The sequence below is a fragment of the Drosophila busckii genome, chromosome 4 (genome assembly GCF_011750605.1).
Source record: "Drosophila busckii strain San Diego stock center, stock number 13000-0081.31 chromosome 4, ASM1175060v1, whole genome shotgun sequence".
Taxonomy (NCBI): Eukaryota; Metazoa; Arthropoda; class Insecta; order Diptera; family Drosophilidae; genus Drosophila; species Drosophila busckii.
In genome coordinates this window covers 381,714-402,875 of record NC_046609.1, presented here as the reverse complement: position 1 = coordinate 402,875, position 21,162 = coordinate 381,714, and the positions used below count along the sequence as shown (strand labels likewise).

The following is a 21,162-nucleotide window of genomic DNA, read 5'->3' as shown; positions in this document are numbered from 1 at the left end:
ACTTTTACTTCCTCCTATTGATTTAATTATTTTCGGGCTTGATTAATTTTATAATGCGCCTGTATATTACGATTTCTTCCAGCAAGGTCAGCATTCTTTTTGACAATTACAAACGATAAGACGTAATCATTGGCTTTTTATGGAGTCAGCCCAGACCAAACCAATATGTATATGAAAACAGTGGAGCCAACAATAAATTAACGTTAACATGCGATTTAAAGCGCTTCCGTTTGCGCCGGCGCAAGGAGTGCGAAAATCCACCTCTTAATAGCTTGCAACTATCTAAAGCTGGAGAGTGGACAGCCACTACCCCAATAAATGTCAATCATCCAAAGTTGGAACTGAAATGGATCAAGTGTTCTGTAAGCCACGCTATCGTTCCAGTGCCTTCTACTCCTGTTCCTCCACCGCTGCCGACACGCTTCTCGAAATAGAATTGCTTCACGTATTCCTTCTGTAGTAGCGGCAAACCAGGCAAAACTTCACAGTCCCCTTCAGCGTTTCGAGATCTACGCAACCTTTTCTTGAATGACCCGATTTGCTCCTGCTGCTCGTTTACACTTTGAACTGAATTCATTACGTTTAAACTAGAATAAGTTTCCGGTCTTTTGTGACAAACCAAAGGTGTGTCAGTCAATATTAACTGAGCGTTATTTTTGCTTTGTTTGTTTTGTTTTGTTTTTAGGCTTTTTTCTTTTGGCTTCAGTAAATTTTCACAAATCCACTTTCACAATAGAATCTATTTTTGTATTGCACTATGGTTAAATAGATCACAGTTTTGCGAATTCATTGAGATGCTTATATTAAAAAGGTTTTTAAATTTTCAATATATTGAATAAATAATGATTCCTTCTTGCTGTTTATGATTGGTTTATATTGATATCCTTCAAATGAATTGCTAGACTGTTGTAAGATTGGTAATTGACAATTGCTAATCAAAGCGGCACACATTCCATAGGTTGGGATATTCATCTTCACAACAAGCATACCGGGAAACTCAACGGACTCATGTGTACGCGCTGAGTCTAACGATTTAAAAATTGTCTGAAATAGGAACAAAGTAATTAGGGTAAACTACATAAATTGTATATACACCTCTACGTATATAATAATATTTTATAGTTTAATAAAAATGTGATCGAAAATAATGTGACTAAGGAAATACATTTACTACATATGTATGTATGTATGTGTGTGTACATATGTATATACCTACATGTATACATTTTGGCGAATGAGGCGCTTGCGCTATCTGCACGGTTATACAAACTCACATCCCATACATTTGTACATATGCTGACCAATGAGTCATTAATGAGATCTTATAGGTGACATAATAAGATATAACATATTATATATTTACACACGTATTCATTACTTTACTTGCTTATTACATGTATGCATTTGAATATATACATATATATGGAAACTGAAATTTATACAATTGTTTTTGACATTATTCTAAATAAACATTAATCTATGTTTAATGCCGATGTACGTGATTTCTTTTATTGATTAAGACGTTTATTTTCTTGTCCACTCACTTTTATTCAAAATATGCAAATCGGTGAAAGACTAATAATAATTTTCCATTTGCACGCGCTTATTCGCTAGATTTATATCAGAGCTGGAAATAAATTCGATATTTTTCTCGATATATAATTATGGATTCTTATTTGAGAAAAATCGATCTTATTCAAATTAATTTAAATTTCATAATTCAGAATTATAATGACGATATTCAAAAATGAATGCTATCACAAATAAACAAGTACTTTATTAGAGAGGTTCACAGATATCGATGGTTGACATTACAAGAAAATATATCAAAATATGTAGAATTTAAATAAATAATATTTTATTATCTTTCGTCTATGCACATATTTCCATTTGCCTATGATATATTGTCTAATAAAAATACTATCAAATGACATCTAGCATTATCGATGGCTTGCACTTATCGCGAGAAAAACATGGGTGAACAAGTAAAAGCAATGCTAATAAAAATATATTAATATACTGCGGTTACAACATCGCACTGATATTAACATACAACATCCAGAAAATATCATTCATCCTATCTGTCACTTTATCAAGTAAAAAGCATATACTCGTAATACAAGTCTCGTATATTAAGGCGGAGTGAAAAGGGCCAAATTGTTTTTTTGCATCTTCTGTTCTTTTAATCGATGATGCTATGTACATAATTTCTATGTATGTATCGGAGAACGGCAGGGGTGGCACTTTTTTAACAACATGGTGTCATCCGCAAGTCGTGGCTGTGGGTATGTACACGCGAACACAACACGAGGCTATGAGAAACATACCCACATCCACAAGCATGAGCAAACGCGAATACGCGTATGCAAAGAAATAGAAGGGATGTCTTCAGACACCCACAGAACAAGGCCAAAGGAAAATTGGCGCACGCACAAAATACGATCGGCAGGCATATAAGCATAAGCGAGAAACAATATCGCTTGCTGTCTCGCTCTGTCTGCATTGGCAGCGACGCCGACGCGACAGCAGGTAGCAAAACAGAAGCACGCAGAAATATTTTGACCCTTATCTTGTGTTTTGCTTCGGGAAAGAATTGCCTGTGCACAAAATGCTGCTGAAATCATTTTTAATACGCACAAGTAATTGCATTGTGGTCTGATCCACAATTTCGCTTGTGTGTGGCAGTACTACCATGGTGTACGCGTTGTGTTTTTAGTGGTGTGTGCACTCTTGCCGTTCTCTGTTGTTTTGTAATAACATACCGTTTTTTGCACACAAATTTCACTCGCCGATTGTGAGGTCAAACGGAATCGTATCTGCCAATGCTATATATCGTTTTATAGGTCTTGGCAACACCTTTTAAATGGCGTATAGTTTGTTATCGGTTGTAGACCTTACGAATTATAATATAATAAGCAATTTTTAAATTTTATTTTGCGCAAGGAAAAATTGATGCCAACAGATTGTTTCTTTCTAAAGAGATAACAAACTATCAATTCAAGCCGCTAAACAGTGGTTTATGCCACTCCGAAGTGTTGGAAACACCCAAGCCCGCCGGACGACCAGAGATGGATAAAATCATAAAAAAAAGTGGATCGATATGGTCATGTGACTGTTAGAGACTATTAAAAAGATCACAGAGGAGCTCCAACTACGCACGGAAACCGTCTATTGGCATTTAAAGTCGAAAGAAAAAAAAAAGAAGCTAGATGTATGGGTGCCTCATGAGTTATCACAAAATAACCTTACGGACATTGTCTCAATCTGCCTATCTCTGCTGCACCATAATAAACTCGACTCATTTCTGGATCAATTGGTCACAAATAGATCACATGTGACAACACCAAGCGTAAAATATCCTGCTGGAAGCTCGGCGAGTCGTCTCAAACGATAGCAAAGCCAGGATTGGTGGCTAGAAAGGCTTTGCTGATTATATGGTGGAATATCAAAGGAATTATGTACTATGAACTGCTGCCCTATGCCAAACCATTAATACTGACCTCTACTGTCAACAACTGGAGCGATTGAAGATCGCACTGGAACAGAAGCGGCCAGCCATGGTGAAACGTAAGGGCAATCATGACAACAAAAGGCCCCACACATCTTTGGTGACTCGTCACAAGCTACGGGGGCTTGGCTAAAAATTTTTAGTGCATCCACCCCATAGTCTGGACATCGCCCCAAGCTATTGCATTTTTTTTTTGCAAAATTATTTTGATGGCCAGAAATTGAATTCAAAAGAGGCTTGTGAAAATCGACTCGCTGAGTTTTTTCAGTAGAGGCATATATGTAAATATTACCATAAAATTGGTAGTAAATTAACGAAGAAAAATGTATATATTGCACTTAAATCGGACAATGCTAAATATGTTAAAATAATCGTCAAAAAACTAATATGAATTTTTTTTTTTAAATTTCAAGTCTACCTTAAGAAAAAAAGAAGAAGAACGAAAGAAAGAAAGCTGAAAAAATGTTTCCACTCCATCCATACATAGATTTCTGACACAGATCAAGCAACACAGCTGACCAATCAAGAGAACAGAAGCGCATGGGACAAGAATACCCCATATTCAAAAATGGTATAGTTTTATATGATAACAAACAACAATATATGAAGTACAGATTAGCATTGTTAGAATTCAACAATTTATTTAATTAATAGGTTGATTACAATTTTCAACTCGAAAAAGTATTGCGAAGCCATTCGAAATTCGAATACTGGGATATAAATAATTTAGATAAGTAATTAAAAACATTCATTGTGTTGAGTAATTGAAAAATATTTGAAGTTATCGTTTCAAGAGTCAAAATGTTTTGACTTTCGACAATAGTCACGGATAAAATAGTTTATCAACATTCATCAGTCTAAAAGACTGTATACTACATTAACCTCGATTGCAAGTTTAAAAAAGGTAGATAAATACGAAAAAAATTATATTAAATAAAATAAAAATATGTATGTATGACGACGGTATTTTTGTATATAAACTATTTCTCTAATTATTGCTCCTGTTCTGTACTGATATGCCTCTGTTGTTCCTGTTCGTTGATGTCACCGTTATTACAGCTGTCAATATTGATATTCTGCAACACATTCGGTTCGAGAGGCAAGTTGCATTTATCGGCTAGGGACTTTAGTAGAGCATCTTCGGCTGCAACAGAAATATCTTCAACCACTGCAAAGGCCATAGTTTCAATGACGGGATGAGCATCTGTTCAATTAAATAATTGTTAAATTGTTTACTTTCACTAAAACTAACAAACACTCCAGCTAACCTTGTAACTTAATGATTTTCTGTTGCTTAATCGGGTGCATGGGTGCTTCATCGTCGCCATTGAAATCAGTTGACACAGATTGTTTAGTATTTTTTCGTTCTGTTAATTAAAAAACAACAGTAGTGAACCACTTTAAAAAGAGAAGACAAACTTTATAAAAATTACTTACCATCGTTGTCATTTTCAAAATTTGTAAAAGGTTCATGTTTGAGTATATCAATGTTTCGTGTTAAATCAGGCAAATCTGCCGAATGGCATACAGGCATAAGCTCAACGTTTTGTTGTTGGATTCTCGCCGTGGCCATACCGTGCTCCACCTTGTCAGTGACAGGCTGAAGATTAAAAATGCACATATCTACAATATCATTTCTCCCAATACGATTCAATGCCTGGGCCATGGCGTTACCGGTGGCGCGAACACCCTCCTGATTTAACCAGAGGCGTAGCATAACCAGACTTTGATGTGCCAATGCCTGATTCGCATACTCCGCTTTGACTAGGTCGATGTCGGTCTCGGAAACACCCAGTTCCTTAGCAAGTTGCGGCCACTCACTACCAAGAAGATTCGATATATCTGAAAGTGTAATGTCGGCGCGCTGAATTTCCTCATGCAATTTCTGAGGTATCGTTGAGTTAGCCTTTATTTCGGCATTTATCATATCTTTTTGGTTAATCGCATTTACTTTCAGTTGGTTTTGTTCGTTTCCATTTCTTTGTGGTTTAGCATTTCGAATATCCAAAGTTCTTAAATTTCCATTTCCAGTGCAGTTTTCCTCTTGGAGTATTTGCTCATTAACATTTTGGGTCGAGTTAACAGCATTCAGAGAGACATTCAAAGCACAAATGGGTTGCAACGGCGCTGCACCGGCGCCAACTTTTGGCTCGTTCATGAAACAGACGCGAGCGTAAGGATCTTCTTGGTCCTTAATGTGAACAATGAAGGATAGTCGATTCTCACGAAATGCCTGAAAATTTGTGTAAAGTTGTTCACCAGCTTTTAGCACAGGTATTAGATTACCAGCGAACTCAAGGTAAATATTTTGATCCTGCAATATCTCGACATCTCGACTCTTTGCCACTTCAGTAAAATACTCTTGATGCTCCAGCGTTTTATCCTCCTTATCATCGGTCATGCAAAAAACGGAGAGTTTTGCTTCCATTGCTGAAATACGTTTTGCAAATACCACAAATCTAACTATAAACGGCACCTGGGCCATACATGTGTACAGCTCAGTAGCCATGCGGCTTGCGTCAGCGACATTGCGGCAATCCATTAGCCAAAATCGAGCTGATACTGTGGTTGTGAAACTGACGCTATCCTTGACAAAAGCCAGTGGAGTTGACCCAGTCACATCCTCCCATACAGCGTGGTTCTGACCACCGGTAATAGAGCAAAGTAGTCGCAATGTTGGCGAATTGGAATTTCCATTTGTTCCGTCATACGGCATATTAACCATGCCTTGCTTACATGCTTTCGGTGCGGGAATGCTCAACGTGATCGCCTTGTGGAACTTGCGACGACGTGGCTCAACCGTAACAACTGGTGAAACAGCAACGCCTTGACCAAGCAGTTTGGAGCAACCAATTAAGTCAACTGGTTGTGCCTGAAGACCGACTCGAATTTTTTTAGTCAATGCATGCGGTGGAAATATCGCCTGTACCTGGGGTACAGCGGTTGAGAAGACCGTTCCGCCATCTGGTCCGATTGGATGCACCTCCTGTCTCACCCGTGACACAACAGCAAAGAAATGTGGGACAATCAGCGTAACAATGCGTACGATGCGACTAGTGTGTAGATCCTCCAAAGGGTTTACCTCTCCTCCATCGATCATATTGCTCAGTGCTTCCAGTAAATGGTTTTCGTTTTCGTAGGCACTATGCTCGCGCCAATTCTCTCCATTATCTGACCGCAAAATTATTATCTCTCGTTCCTTTTCACGTAGCGAACCAAAATGAGGGACCTCCAGTACAATGGGACTGTAATAAATCCACATATTATTATATGTATTTTAGCTTATGCTTAGAAATTGTGGGTGTACTATTTATATACTTTGACATTTTTATAAATATGGAAGAGGGTATTATGAAGGTCGGCAACTCTATATAAACAGGGAGTAGACGGAGGACCCCATAAAGTGTAAATATTCTTGATCAGGAATATAAACTGAGGCAATATAAGTTTGTATGAACTGAAACTGTAAAAGCTAGAGCAACCAAAATTGATTTGTATGTATGTTTTTTTCTTCCCAGCAAATCCGGAAATAAACACTTAACCTGAATGCATTCTTGTTTCTGTATAATATTTCATTATCCCAAACAATATTGCCGAGCTATAAGCAAACCCGCACAAAGCCAGGTTTCTGGTTTCAACAACTGATTTGTGAAAATCAAGTTTTTTTTAATGCTATTCATTGTTTCGTACCGACATAAAAAATGACTTACTAAACAAAGCTAGCTTATCTGTGTCTTTCATATATCTTGGATTACACCAGAATATATCAGAATATAAATACTCTTTTCGCTTTTGTTAAAAAAATAATAAATAATAGTCTTTATATCCTCACCTTAGGAACCTGCTTTCGACTGGTGTCATTTCCAAAATGCGACTCACAAGCGCCTCCCCTTCCATAAGTGGTGGGGGATTTGCTACCCTTTGTGGCTTCACATACCGACATGTAATGCGCGTTGGCTCAGCACACGCCTTTGGTGGTACAATTATTCTCACCCCACTATGACGACAGCCACGCATTGATCCGCCGCGAGCATCCACTAGAAACGATACCAGAAATCTACAAGACAAGGGAAAGAAATAGGAATAGATGATCATGAGTTTTAGTATGAGTCTTAGTTAATGCTTACCCCAGATGTACCGGAGGTCGAACGATAACAATATTGTCAGTTTGCTTCTCCATTAAGATGTCGTTAGATTCCGTATAATTTAAATTAGTCTCCGTTCTTTTGGAGTCATCTAAAAAAAATATATATATATATATATAAATAAAAAATTTGCTCGTATATATAACGCACGTACCCTTTTCGAAAGCTGATCCGCCTAAGCCGTCTAGTTGATCATGTTCCGAAATGACTGTGATGTTTGTGGTGTCAAAATTTTGATTATCGTTTTCATTGGTTGTTTTTAAATCATCTGTCGCCATGTATTTGTATTGATTGTGATCTAAAAGATCATCGCCGCCCTCGTCTTCAGAATCGGATATAAGTGTTTCGTGCATAAATTCAGGTGCCACTACTGTGAATTTTTCCTCAATCACACCCGTCATTGTTTTTATTAAGGACGTTTGCGTTACGACTTTGAGTGTTTCCACAGCGGTTATATAGCCTAAGTTGTGAGCGATATTTAATGCTGTTTGTCCATTCTAGAAAAAACAATACAAATCATTTGTCACAAATCATTTAGCCACTTCAACATTCACCGAAAAATGTTCAACAATTAAAAAACTACGCCCAAAAAATATCTCTAAAGTATATACACACAAATATACATTTTCCCGTGTCCGATAAACAAAAAAAAAAACGCATTAATCTGTATCACTCTCTGATGGTCACTCTCACACAAAAGCAGCTGGAAAATACAACCTGAATTTATAATTTAAAAAAATATTCAAAAGAGAAAAAAAAATAATAAGTGTATCACTGTGCAACATACAAGCATTACTGCAATATTAAAAGCTTTATATATATATTTTTACACTGTCCTCATTAAAATGGGAAAGATTACTCAGTTGAGTAAGCGAGTGGAAATAAATAATAAAAAAAAACCGTTTAAAAATAGAAATTGATGCTGTTCATCTCTTTGTTTATGTGAGTCTTGTTTATTTGAGAGCATCTTTTAGATGGAAGGCATGAGTTAATTCTAAAATTAGAATATATTAAAAGTTTGGCACGAAATTCCAGTTTCAAATTGAGGCAAGTACGTTACATGTTTAAGTACGAGCAACTTAACTTTTAACACAATATTTTAATTATATGCTTGGCATTTTTATGAAAAAAAAAAATGGTTTCTTGATTCGTTTTACAAGCTCTTTCTGTTCATCTACAGTTATGAGCACCGAATCTCTGCAAACTTGGTAGGTGCGTATATATCCTATATCGGTTAACTAAAACCATACTAAAATAAACCATACGCTTAATGTTTCAAATGACTTGTTTCCAATTCAACGAACATAAGCATAAATGCAATCTTGGTCGATCCTGGAAATTTAAACCGAGGATAAATAAATTAGGAAGCAGGCAACCGATATAATGGGTTATCTATTATGTGGAGACTATTACAGTACTTATTGTTAGACGTTTTATTCACATGCAAAGTCTTATACTTATTCTGTCATCCCCACCTTGTTTTCAGAAATAAATGCTTTTTGCAACGTGTGAAGTGAAATTAAAGCTTACATTGGTAAGTGCATCGGGATTGGCTTTATGTCGTAATAACAGGTTGATCACCATGGTGTGGCCCTGTTGAGCTGCCTGATGAAGTGGTGTGTATCCTATATTTGTTTTCATTTCGATGTTCGCATCATTTTCGAGAAGAAACTTGATTTGATTGATTTGGTTGTAATGGGCTGCAATATGAAGAGGTGTATATCCGGCCTTAGTTCGTTCTGCAATGTGACTACCATGCTCTAGCAGATTTCTCGAAACTTCAACATGTCCTTCTTGCGACGCTAAGTGCAATGGAGTGAGTCCATTTTTGGCTGCAATATTAGGATTAGCTTGATGATCAAGTAGCAGTTGCACCATCTCCATGTGACCCTCCAAGGAAGCCAGATGTAATGGTGAAAATCCAGATTTACTTAGCGCATTCGCATTCGCATTGTTCTCGAGTAGCTGCTGAGCTATGTCTAGATTATTCTTTTTTGCAGCAATATGCAGAGCACTGTGACCGTTGCGAGCGCTTATTTGAGTCGAGGCACCCTCTTTAATCAGGAGCGATACCACCTGCTGATGATTGTAATGAGTGGCCACATGCAATGGAGTTACATCGTTCTTGCCCTGGCAATCTATATTCGCTCCTTTCTCAATTAACAAAGCGGCCACTCGTTCCTTTCCGTACTTGCTGGCCAAGTGCAGCGGTGTAAATCCCTTCTTAGTCACAATATCTAGCTGAGCCCCATTCTCGATCAACAGTTGGCATACTTCATCGTGACCCTCCTTAACTGAAATATGCAGTGCCGTATACATATCCTTAGTGCGAGCGTCAACCTTAGCCCCATGCTGTAGCATAAGCATTATAATGTCAACGTTTCCAAGACGAGAGGCCACATGTAATGGCGTTTGACCTTCTCGAGCAACTGCATCCACCTGAGCGCCATTACGAAGCAAAATCCGTATAATGTCCGTCTGTATTTGCAGAAATACACAATATTATTTCAAAGGGATTTTTACAGTTAATAGTAGCAATGGCTTGGAAAACTACAAACCTGATTAGCACGCGATGCGAGATGTAGAGGAGTCTCTCCACGCACAGTAGGTATATCCGGGTTGGCCTGATGTTGCAGTAAATAAATTACAATGTTCATGCAACCTACACGCACAAAAAAAAAAAAAAACAATTAAAGAACCAAATAAAATTAAAGAATATATTATAATTTGTGTATGTACATTTCCCATACAAGAATTTTTACAAACAGTCGAATGGGTCGAATATCCGTCGAATATCAGTGTGAGCAACAAGATTTCAGAAATATAAAAGCTAGGAATTTAAAATATCCTTCTCCTGATGCGAATTCACCATGTCGAAATGAGCGCCCAGAGCACATGCATAATATTCACATTAAAATTGTTCCGTAATGCTTTGGTGTGCGGTGACGCTGTAGCAGCAACTGTTAACTGTTTGTGTGTTGCGGTACGCTAATCAAAAAGTATAAAAAAAAAAAAGGATGATGCTAATCATGTTGGCAGAATAGGTTTACCATAGCTGAATTTAAAAGACAATTCTTATACGATCGATCTGCCATTGTTGGCAGAATAGGTTTACCATAGCTGAATTTAAAAGAATTCCGATAATTATTTTATCACTACCTCTACTCTTTCATACAGGCGGGCATGACTATATTGAATATCCTATCTATTGCTGATGAACAATTTATATTATTATTTTTGGATCCGAATCTCCCATTATGATACAACTTGCCACTTTTTACAAAAATGCATATTTCAGAGAACTATCTGTTTATAGCTTACCCATAAAACTAGCTACATGTAATGGTGTCAGTCCTGACTCGGTGGTGGCACCAATATTCGCGCCGTGCTTGAGAAGTAATTCGGCAACTTTAATGCGATTCTTCTTACAGGCAATATGAAGAGGTGTGAAGCCGTTGAGTGCACGCGAATCGGGATTCGCTCCATAGTCAAGCAACAGTTTAGCCACTTTAACATGACCGCAGTGAGCGGCGACATGCAAAGCTGTAAGATAGTCCACAGTTACTTCGTCGACAGGTGCTTTATGATCCAGCAACAAGCGAGCTGCCTCATCGTGTTCTCCCTGCGCTGACATGTGCAATGCAGACAATCCGTTCTTGGTCTTTGACAAAATTGGCGCATTGTTATTGAGAAGTAACTGTATGACGTCGACATGGCCAGAGCGTGATGCGCAATGCAGCGGGGTAAGGCCATCGCGGGTGGTGGCATCGATGCGTGCATGTTTTTCCAACAAAAGATTACATACAGCCTCTTTACCCCACTTGCAGGAAACATGCAGAGGCGTTATGTTGTGCTTTGCCGTATAATTGACATCTGCTCCGTTGACGAGGAGCAGACTAGCTATGTCAACGTTCCCATAATGTGCGGCAATGTGGAGTGGCGTGAATCCGGACTTCGACACAATGTCAGCATTCTTGTCGTGTTGGAGCAGCAGTGTAGCTGCAGTTACATCATTCTTTTTGGCCGCAATGTGCAATGCAGGCAATCTAACCTTGCCGCGCACGTCACTCTCCAATAAGACGGCCACTACCTTGTCGTGACCCTGTTGCATGGCTACGGCTAGTGGAGTGAAGCCATCCTCGGTGGCCAGCGATGGATTGGCCCCCTTGCTTAACAGCAGACGACAGCAGACATCGTGATTCTCCTGCGCGGCCATATACAACGGTGTAAATCCGTTAAGCGATTGCACATTTACATTAGCATTGTACTGTATAAGCTGCTTTATAACCTGATTTTGTCCCGCCAAAGATGCGATATGAAGTGCGGTATTTCCCTTCTTTGTGGCACTGTCCACCTTAATTCCTCGCTTTAGCAGTTCGGCGCAAATGTCCACGAAACCATCTTTCGCTGCCAGATGGAGGGCATTCAATCCATTCTAAGGATTCGATTAATTGACAAAATAAGAAATTTTTTTTAGGCTATGTAAAAATTTGATAATTAAAATATATATTATTGTATTCATATATCTATATTAGAGGTCTGCACAAATAGACTCAAAATTTTCGGTTATTTGAGTACAACAAATTTGGTTCGCAATTCGGCGTGCCAAACCGGTTTCAACAGAATGAGTTGCGTATTAAGTGACACTTGCATTCAATACAACAAACGCTCAATGCGAAATGAGTAAAATTCAAACCAAAACGTAATGAATAAAATGAGTAAATGCAGCAAAACTGTATTCAAGTATTCGAATACAATTTTGGCATTTTCGGCGTTCAGTTTTAGTTTTATTGCTTGCAGAGCCAATGCGCTTGCATAAAATGTTTTATACTTAAAAGCAAAACAAAAACGCAAAAACAAACACGCAATAAATTTGACGTCGGCAATGCGGCGCTCACTCGAATTTTGCGCCGAGTACTCGAATTTTGAGTGAGTGTGCCAAATGCCGCTTTGGCTGTATTCATGCAGACCTCTAATCTATATCTGAAAAATTCGCTTATTGCATTTGATATCGTAACTCTGTAAAATGTCGAAAATATCTTTTTAGATGTATATTTTTTGAATATCTGGCAATATTAACAAGTGGACAAATTAAAGTTGGGCGCTACCAACTTTTATATACACTTTGAGTAGGGCATTGCAGCAAACACACACACGCACTCACAAACACATACACACCACCAGGGGACGCGTCACAGCTCGCTTTCGCTGTAGCGGCAGCAGCGACGCCGCCGCCTGCGTCGGCAGCTACGTTTGTATGGCGCGTCAGCAAGCGCACACTGCTGTTTATATTGTATCTGAATTATTCTTATGTTATTTGTCTGATCATACTGACATCGGTCAAAAACATATTTTTGAGATTTATTTCAAATTTTTAAGTATTTTTTAATTGCTCAATATTGTGAGTGACTAGTAACCTGATCAGAAACCGTATCAAGCATCACCGATACAAGGAGCTCGCAGAAAATTATTTACAAGCCACAACAATAAGAATTTAACTGGATAGTGGTAAGCAACTTACTCTAGCCGCAGTATATTGCCCCCCTCGTTTCACCATAATGAAGGAGAGGTTCATGCATTCTCGACCATTTATAACAGCAGGAGACTTACAAAGCAAAGCACACACAACTGGGGATCTCGCCTTGTGACTCCAAAAGGAAAGCAGCTCTATAATGCAATTATAAAAGCCAGCAACACGACCACGTTTCCCCCGGTTGACCAACATACTGGCCAACAACCCAAATAAACTGCCTTGACTTAATAGACTCGCATACCAAAAATTATACCTCAAACATTTAATCAGTGCCGAAAGTCTCTCAGATCTCTCATCTGACCACTCACCCGTCCTTATTAATTTACTCAGTCATCCAGTAACTGATGATGAACCGCTTAGATTGACCTCACACAAAACCAAATGGATCTGCTATAAGAAAGATATAAGCTCATATATTACGCGTAATCCTGTACTCAACGTTAAAGATGATATGGACAGTGTTATCAAAACACTAGAGTCCAATTTTGTCACCGCAGCCCGCATTGCAGCTCCTCAAAACGCACAAGCGCCTTACACTCAAAAGAAGACAAATCAGCAAATCGAGCAACTCGTTCTAGAAAAAGCGACGCCTACGACGAGAATGGCAGTCTCCCAGGTCGCCATTATGCACGTCAAAGGCTTAAAGGCGCCACCCGCAAGCTACCAACGGTTTAAGGCAACAAGGAGGCAAGATGACAACATCGCTACATCCAGCAACTATCATCCTCTCTACGAAAAACTCACTGTGGAAAGCTCATCCAACGCTATGCCCACCAACAGAAACCGTGATGCCTATAAGAAACCAACTAGGCGGCTGGGCCCGCAGTGATGAAAGACAGAGCCAAAACATTTGCAGGACACCTTGAAAATGTGTTTCAGCCAAATCCTGCCACAAATTCATTCACAATACCAACATTAACAAGTGACTCTCAGCTTCAACAAGAGCCAATGGAAATTTCGCCCAAACGAAATCGCACACATCATCAAAAATCAGTTGAACCCGAAAAAATCACCAGGCTCCGACCAAATAACGCCAAAAATGATTATTGAGCTCCCATATTGTGCATTTGCACCCTCGCGCAACTCGTCAATGCCATCACCAAGCTTGGTCACTTCCCAGAGAGATGGAAAAAGTCAATAATAATAATGATACCAAAGCCAGGCAAAGATCTCACAAATCCATCGTCATACAGACCCATAAGCCTACTATCATGCCTATCAAAACTCTTTGAAAAATGCTTGCTGGCTCGGATAAATCAATATCTAAGAATCCTTAACAAAATCCCATCACATAAATTTGGGTTTCGTGAAAAACACGGCATTATCGAGCAGGTCAATCGCATAACATCTGAAATAAGAAGCGCATTCGAAAACCGAGATTATTGCACTGCAATATTCTTAGATTTATCCCAAGCATTCGATAGAGTCTGGTTAGAAGAACTAACGCATAAGATCAGAGCAACGCTTCCTAATACACACAAATTATTAGAGTCGTATCTATATGACAGGAAAATTGCAGTGAGATGCAATTCTGCTATGTCTGACAACTATGTGATCAGAGCTGGAGTCCCACAAGGCAGCGTACTTGGAACAACACTATATTCCTTTACACAGCAGATATGCCAACAAGTTGACGACTAACAACATCCATTGCTGACGATACAGCTATTCTCAGGCGTTCGAGGTGCCCTATGCAAGCAGCAGCGCAACTGGCTCTTCATATGGTCGAAGTGGAGAAATGGCTCTCTGACTGGCGAATAAAAGTAAACGAACAAAAAAGCAAACATGTTACGTTTACCCTAAACAGGCAAAATTATCCATCGCTCTCACTAAACAATTCCGCACTCCCGCAAGCAAACAAAGTGACGCATCTTGGAGTACAGCTCGACAGAAGACTCACATGGCGTAGGCACATCGAGGCCAAGAGAACGCAACTAAATTTACAATTCCGTACTTAAACCATCTGGACCTATGGCTCCCAAACTATGGGGGAACGCCAGCATAGCAATATTGATATTGTCCAGAGAGGCCAGTCAAAAATCCTTAGAGCTATCACCGGGGCACCGTTGTACGTTCGAAACGAAAACATACAGAAAGAGAGAAATATTCAAACAGTCAGAGATGTAATAGCTGAACACAACGTAAAATACTACAGCAAGCTTTCTTCGCATCCTAATCCCTTCGCGCGAGGCCTAACAAGGCTGTACAGCCGCTCACGTCTGCGTCGTAACGACCTACCAACCAGCGATAGAATCTAGGAACGTGCCATCCTAAAACAGTTTAAAGAAACTGTTAAATAATGTTTAGTTTTAAGGTTTGTAATACGATTTGTATACTTATTATTAGTCTCAAGTTAAAAGAAGCTTCAATAAAAACAGCAAAGTTTCAAAAAAATATATATATAAATTGTGGGTGTAAATAGTTTTTTTTTTCGATTTGCGAGGGAGAAGGGAGGAAATAAATAAAAATAAAATAAAAGCTTTTGGGTTTGGGTATAGGAGCACCTACATACAAAATTTGGTTGCTGTAGCTCTTATAGTTGCTGAGAAACAGTCGCTCAAACACCCAGACAGACAGACGGACATGGCTATGTCGACTCAGTTTGTCTTTCTGATTAAGAATTTATACACTTTGTTAGGTCTTCCACACTTCCTTCTCTCTGTTTTCCATTTTTACAAAAATGTCAAAGTGTATAAAAATTTAATATAAACAAGTTTATATTTCAGATTAAGATTAATAATCTCGACCAATTAAAGTTGGATGCAACCAACTTTTATACACACTTTTACTAGGGAAACAGCTAACGCGTCATAGCTCGCTATCGTTAGCAGCTGTCGACTGCGTATTTTATATTGCGCTTCAGCATGCGCACCCCGCTGTCTATATTGAAAAGTTTTATGTAAATAATTCCTAAAAAAAGTTATTCATCCGATCGTTCAGATTCGGTCGAAAATATGACAAAGCGTATTTGAGTGTTTTTCAGATGTTTAAATGTTTGTAATGAAACGTTTTGGTTGGGGTATGGGAGTCCCTACTTTCAAAATTTGGTTGATATAGTTGCTGAGAATCAGTTGCATAAATATTCAGACAGACAGACAGAGAGGCAGGTAGACGGACGGACAGAGGGGAATTTTTGTAAAAATATTAAAATAAAAAGGATACGAAAAATCTCAAATAAATATGTCTGTTATTGTGCTAGATTTATTATTTTATCTTAATCTTCTTCGTAAATCTAAATCATACATTTTCCAATTTCAATACTTAAAAAGTGTATTTAAAACTATATTCTGGAATTTTTTGAGAATTTTTACACTTTGACATTTTTGTAAAAAATGGAAAAGGGTATTATGAAGTTGTGCAAATGGGAGAAGAAGACGTGGCAAACCCCACAAAGTATATATATTCTTGATCAGCAAGACAAACTGAGGCGATATAGTCATGTTCGTTTGTCTGTCAGTCCATCTGTATGAGTGCGTGATTCACAGCAACTATAAGAAATAGAGCACCCAATTTTGGTATGTGGGTGCTACTATATCCAGGACACTACGCGTTTTTTATTTTCTCCCCCCACCCCAGCAAATCGAAAAAAACGATATTAGGCAGTACAAAAATCTTTAAAAATATCTAAATCATGGATCTAAAATAAATCTAAATATTGCCTAGTCATGTTTTCGACCGATTGTGAATCAATCAGAACGATTGGATTAATAACTTAGGAATTATTTACATTTCAATTTTCAATATAGTCAGCGGGGTGCACGTGCTGACCTGCCATACAAACGTCGCTGCCAACGCAGGGGGCGGCGTCGTTGCTGACGCTACAGCGACCAGCTGTGACGCATCCGCTGTTTTGTGTGTATGAGTGCATGCGTGTGTTTGCTGCGATGCTCTAGTCAAAAAGTATATAAAAGTTAGTTGCGCCCAATTTTAATTTGTCTACTTGTTTTTATTTAAACATATCGCAAATATCAATATACTACAAATTTAAGTTATTTGTTGTGTTACAAATCAGTGTGTTACAAATTAGTGAGATATTGTGACGAACACAAATAGAATATAAAATAAAGAAAAGAGATTTCACATCGACTTATTACATGCGATGCATTGCTAATCTACCAACTTTGCTCTAGTACAAAATATTTAGATATATAAATATGTTATAACTATATTAAATTTACTTGTATTTTTAAATTATACATGTATAATACTTAGCTATAGTCGAACTATAAATCTTACCGCATTGCAAGTGTTGATATCCGTAATTAGCCCCTCTTCGATAAATTCAAGTACCTTAGGAAGGTCTCCACTGCGAGCAGCACGTAAAAATGATATTGTTGCATCACTCTGTGTAATGTACAATATATTTCAATATAGTTTATGAATAATATCGATTAATATTACTAAACAAAACAAATAAGACAAAGAATATTATACATTTTAATCGAATTTTTTAATTTATTTAGTTGCTCATACATCCAAACAAACGGGCGACAGACGGACATGGCTATATCGACTCATTTTACCTTGCTGACCATGCCTCCTTCTCCCTGTTACATACGTTTGCTCAACTTAATAATACCCTTTTCCATTTTTTATAAAAATGTCAAAGTGTATAAGAAAATGTTTATATAAATTGTCTTTCAGATAATAGTGTGTTTTGGGGTTTCTTTAAAAGGCTATTAAATGTCTTAATACTGACATAATTATCATAGTAACTTTGATATTAGCTAACCGATTTGCAAGACATGTTGTGGAAACATTATTCAGTGAAATTCTAAATACGTATCGTTTCACACTAAAACAACTTGAATTGCAAAACACTTTTATACAAAGATTTGAAATTTTTTAAACATAAAGCTTAAAGCCTTCGCAAGCAAATAGATTTTCGGAATGTATCCTAATCCGGCCCAACCAGTCTACTTATTGTGAAGTCCTATTAAAGCGAACTAACTAAGCTCTAGACCATTGAACGAGCTTAACGAAAACAGTCATGCTAAAATTATAAGTAATCAAATGAATGTCTAATGCTTAATCATTTTTAATGATTCTTAAAGCTCAATTTGAATATTTTTTAAGGCCTTATAGAATACGGCGAAACGTACCTTACGTAAATCTAGTATTTTCTAATACAACAAAAATTCAATCGACCGCTTTACATGACATTTTACCATTTGATTTTAAAATTCAGAACAATCAAAAACATTATTTTAGTATGTTTCAGAATCAATCGGAATTAAAAAGCTGAAATCTTTATTATACATATATAAACATATGATCAGGGTAAACGGTTTTATACATATGTATATAAACATACACACATTTACAAAGTTAAAATTGTGATTTTATTTTATTTATTTTATTTTCTACTGTTTTTCGGGAACAGCAACAAACGGATGTGCACTAAGCATACCATCTTAATCTTTAGGGTTATGTTGTTTATATAGACAGGAAATTGACTTAGATTGCTTTTCAGATTGAAAATATATTCATTCATATTCCTGACGACTTTTCTAAAAGGCAAGCAAAAATTTTGAAACAATGTGTTGTTACAAACCTGTAATCAAGGTTGTACATCGTTTTTTTAGAAGCTTACAGAGCTTAGCTTAAAGAAAATATATCTACCAAACAAAGTAATGTGAGTACTGTAAAAAAAATGTATGAAAATTTTTTTTAATGTTTCCAATATTTACACTAATTCAACATACACAAGTAGGCAAAAGTAATTGGACAAAACTAAAGTTGAAGGTACTCACCAGAGAACGGCATGAGTGTAACCACCCCTAAAATCACCATGTTACTTACATGGTAGTACCCACACAAGCAGCCGAATTTGCGTCTGTTGCTGACCAACAATATTTCGTAAGCCTTTACAAGCCTTTTGAATGTGAGGAAACACAAAAAAAAAGGTCATAGAATTTTTTGCTTGCCTAATATGCGCGACTCTTTCGCTACCTGCTGTTGCGTCGGCGCAGCTGCCAGAGCAGACAGAGCGAGACAGCAAGCGAGATTTTTTCTCGCTTATTCTTAAATTCCTGCCGATCGTATTTTGTGAGCGCACACATTTTCTTTTGCCCTTATTTTTCGGCACTTGCAAGTACCCAGGCTTGTCTGGTGTATATGAGTAAAAGGCTTATGCATCTGTTTTGCTTGCGCGCGTATTTACCCACACCCATGATTTGCGAATGCCACCATGGTGTCAAAAAAGTGCCACCCCTGCCGTTCAACACATGTTAGCTTTGAACGTCATAGAAGAATCCAAAAGTCGATGGAGTAGCAATTGTGTGTTAGTAAAGAAAGGCAACAAGAACCTGTATTTTAAAAAAGATACAATTTTTTAATGGGTACTTAATGGGTTAAGACAAATTTTGTACCATTAAAAAGGGATTTTGAAGACCTTTCCATTAATACCAATATGTCAATAACAAAATGTTCAATTGGTGAGTACCTTCAACTTTAGTTTTGTGAAATTACTTTTGCCTACGTGTGTATGTCGACAAAATAAACTTATCTTTATTATTGCATAAAACAATTTTATCATGAACTTAATTTACTTTGATTGGTTAAAGCGCCCGACTGCTAATACTTTAAACAAAAGTGTCTGTGTGCGTATACATAGATACATACACTATGTAGAAATTCATATGAGCAAGTGATCTCATCAGCACTATTTAACCGCTAGGTACATATGTATGTATACATGTACATGTACATACATATATGTACATATATCACAACAAATAGAATGTTAGCAAGCCCTAGTTATACAATTTTAGCTAATTAAGGTTTTTTGACTTACATGCTTTTGATTTTTGGCACTACCATTTGTATTTTTTTCAACGTTAACATTTTCTATTTGTTCTTTTTTACTGTTTTGATATGGTGTTTCTGCTGTTGTGGACGCCATACTCGTATTGCCCTTTGATTTAATTTGCAAGTCTTTATCTGCCTGTATCTGGCAAAGTTTCATGTTTTGCTAAGAGCTGTTCTGCAAAATCACACACTTTTAAACATGCTCTTCAATTGTTAGGTTGCACATAACGAATCTGTAAACACAACTTAGATTACCCATTCACTAACAAGTATTTTTACACTTTACATATATGTATGTATACACACATAGATATAATTTGTACTACGTAAGTATGTAATTACATATGTAAGTATGTAATTACATAGTTGCAAATATTTGTTTCCGTGTTTTCTGTAATTCTGTAGTAAAATAGGCTATTTCAAAAAGTACACCGGTACAAAATACCTACACAATTAATAGCACAGCGATTTCTACACTTTACTTTTTAACTTTAATTTACCTACATATGACGTCATTTCCTAAGGCATCATCTAATAGTAGATGACATCTAAACTGCTTTCAACAGCCACTGTTAAGACCTCCAGAGTTAACATAGAATATCGATATAATATGTGTTGTTGATAACATTGCCGGCATAAGACATTTTCGTTAAGAATAAAAATTCAATTTTAAATTTAATATATTAAGCCACCTGAACATTTAGTTATTTGTTTCTCAATATCAATATCTCGATAGCATACAACACAGCTTAAATAACACAATTCGTGCACAACGATAATTTATTTTAGTACTCCTGTGTGGAAAGTCCTCCGGATGGAGTCCAGCGTTGCTAGTTTGCTATAAATTGGGGGATAAATTGTAAACTAGAGGGTAGCGGGAATTCAGCTATTACATAAAAGACGGATTATGAAAATTTCTTTGAAAAGGGACCCTTTTTTGAGTTGCGGTGGAAGCTTATGATGAAAAGACTTTTTAGCTATTTCTGAGTTTTTTGAAATCTATCTAGGACCATCAAGAGTTGGCAACACTGATGGAGACTTCTTAGGCGACTTGTAGTGTTGCTGTTGTACGCGTTTCGTGTATTCAAAATAGTTAAAATAAAAAAATCAATAAAAGTTTGTTCACATTTATAAACATCTATATATATTTTTATTTTGTACATAAA

General features: G+C 37.3%; 1 protein-coding gene across 3 annotated transcripts; it reads right to left on the bottom strand.

Annotated features, from left to right (window-relative positions):
• Positions 1-4,105: 4,105 nt before the first annotated feature.
• Positions 4,106-20,526, bottom strand: LOC108607367 (ankyrin-3). 3 transcript variants are annotated; one of them, XM_017998082.2, is made up of 12 exons: positions 19,983-20,242; positions 17,423-17,530; positions 11,942-12,088; positions 10,975-11,857; positions 10,212-10,315; positions 9,184-10,131; positions 7,808-8,150; positions 7,636-7,744; positions 7,341-7,565; positions 4,946-6,753; positions 4,777-4,875; positions 4,106-4,712 (listed from the first exon to the last, which is right to left on the bottom strand). In XM_017998082.2, exons 1-12 carry the CDS (start codon positions 20,151-20,153, stop codon positions 4,501-4,503), a joined length of 5,157 nt encoding a protein of 1,718 aa, XP_017853571.1. In that variant the 5' UTR covers positions 20,154-20,242; the 3' UTR covers positions 4,106-4,500. The 3 variants fall into 3 exon arrangements, with proteins under 3 accessions (XP_017853571.1, XP_017853570.1, XP_033150540.1); XM_017998081.2 differs by having other exon boundaries at positions 10,975-12,088; XM_033294649.1 differs by lacking the exon at positions 19,983-20,242 and adding an exon at positions 20,501-20,526 and having other exon boundaries at positions 4,107-4,712; positions 10,975-12,088.
• Positions 20,527-21,162: the final 636 nt, after the last annotated feature.

Bases quoted from the DNA above. Each gene is read 5' to 3' on its own strand.
- LOC108607367 (XM_017998081.2), bottom strand. From the start codon at position 20,153: ATGAAACTTTGCCAGATACAGGCAGATAAAGACTTGCAAATTAAATCA. The intron at 12,089-17,422 runs GTAAGATTTATA...TCGAATCCTTAG, and splicing joins ATATCAACACTTGCAATGCG to AATGGATTGAATGCCCTCCA. The intron at 4,713-4,776 runs GTTAGCTGGAGT...TTAATTGAACAG, and splicing joins GAAAATCATTAAGTTACAAG to ATGCTCATCCCGTCATTGAA.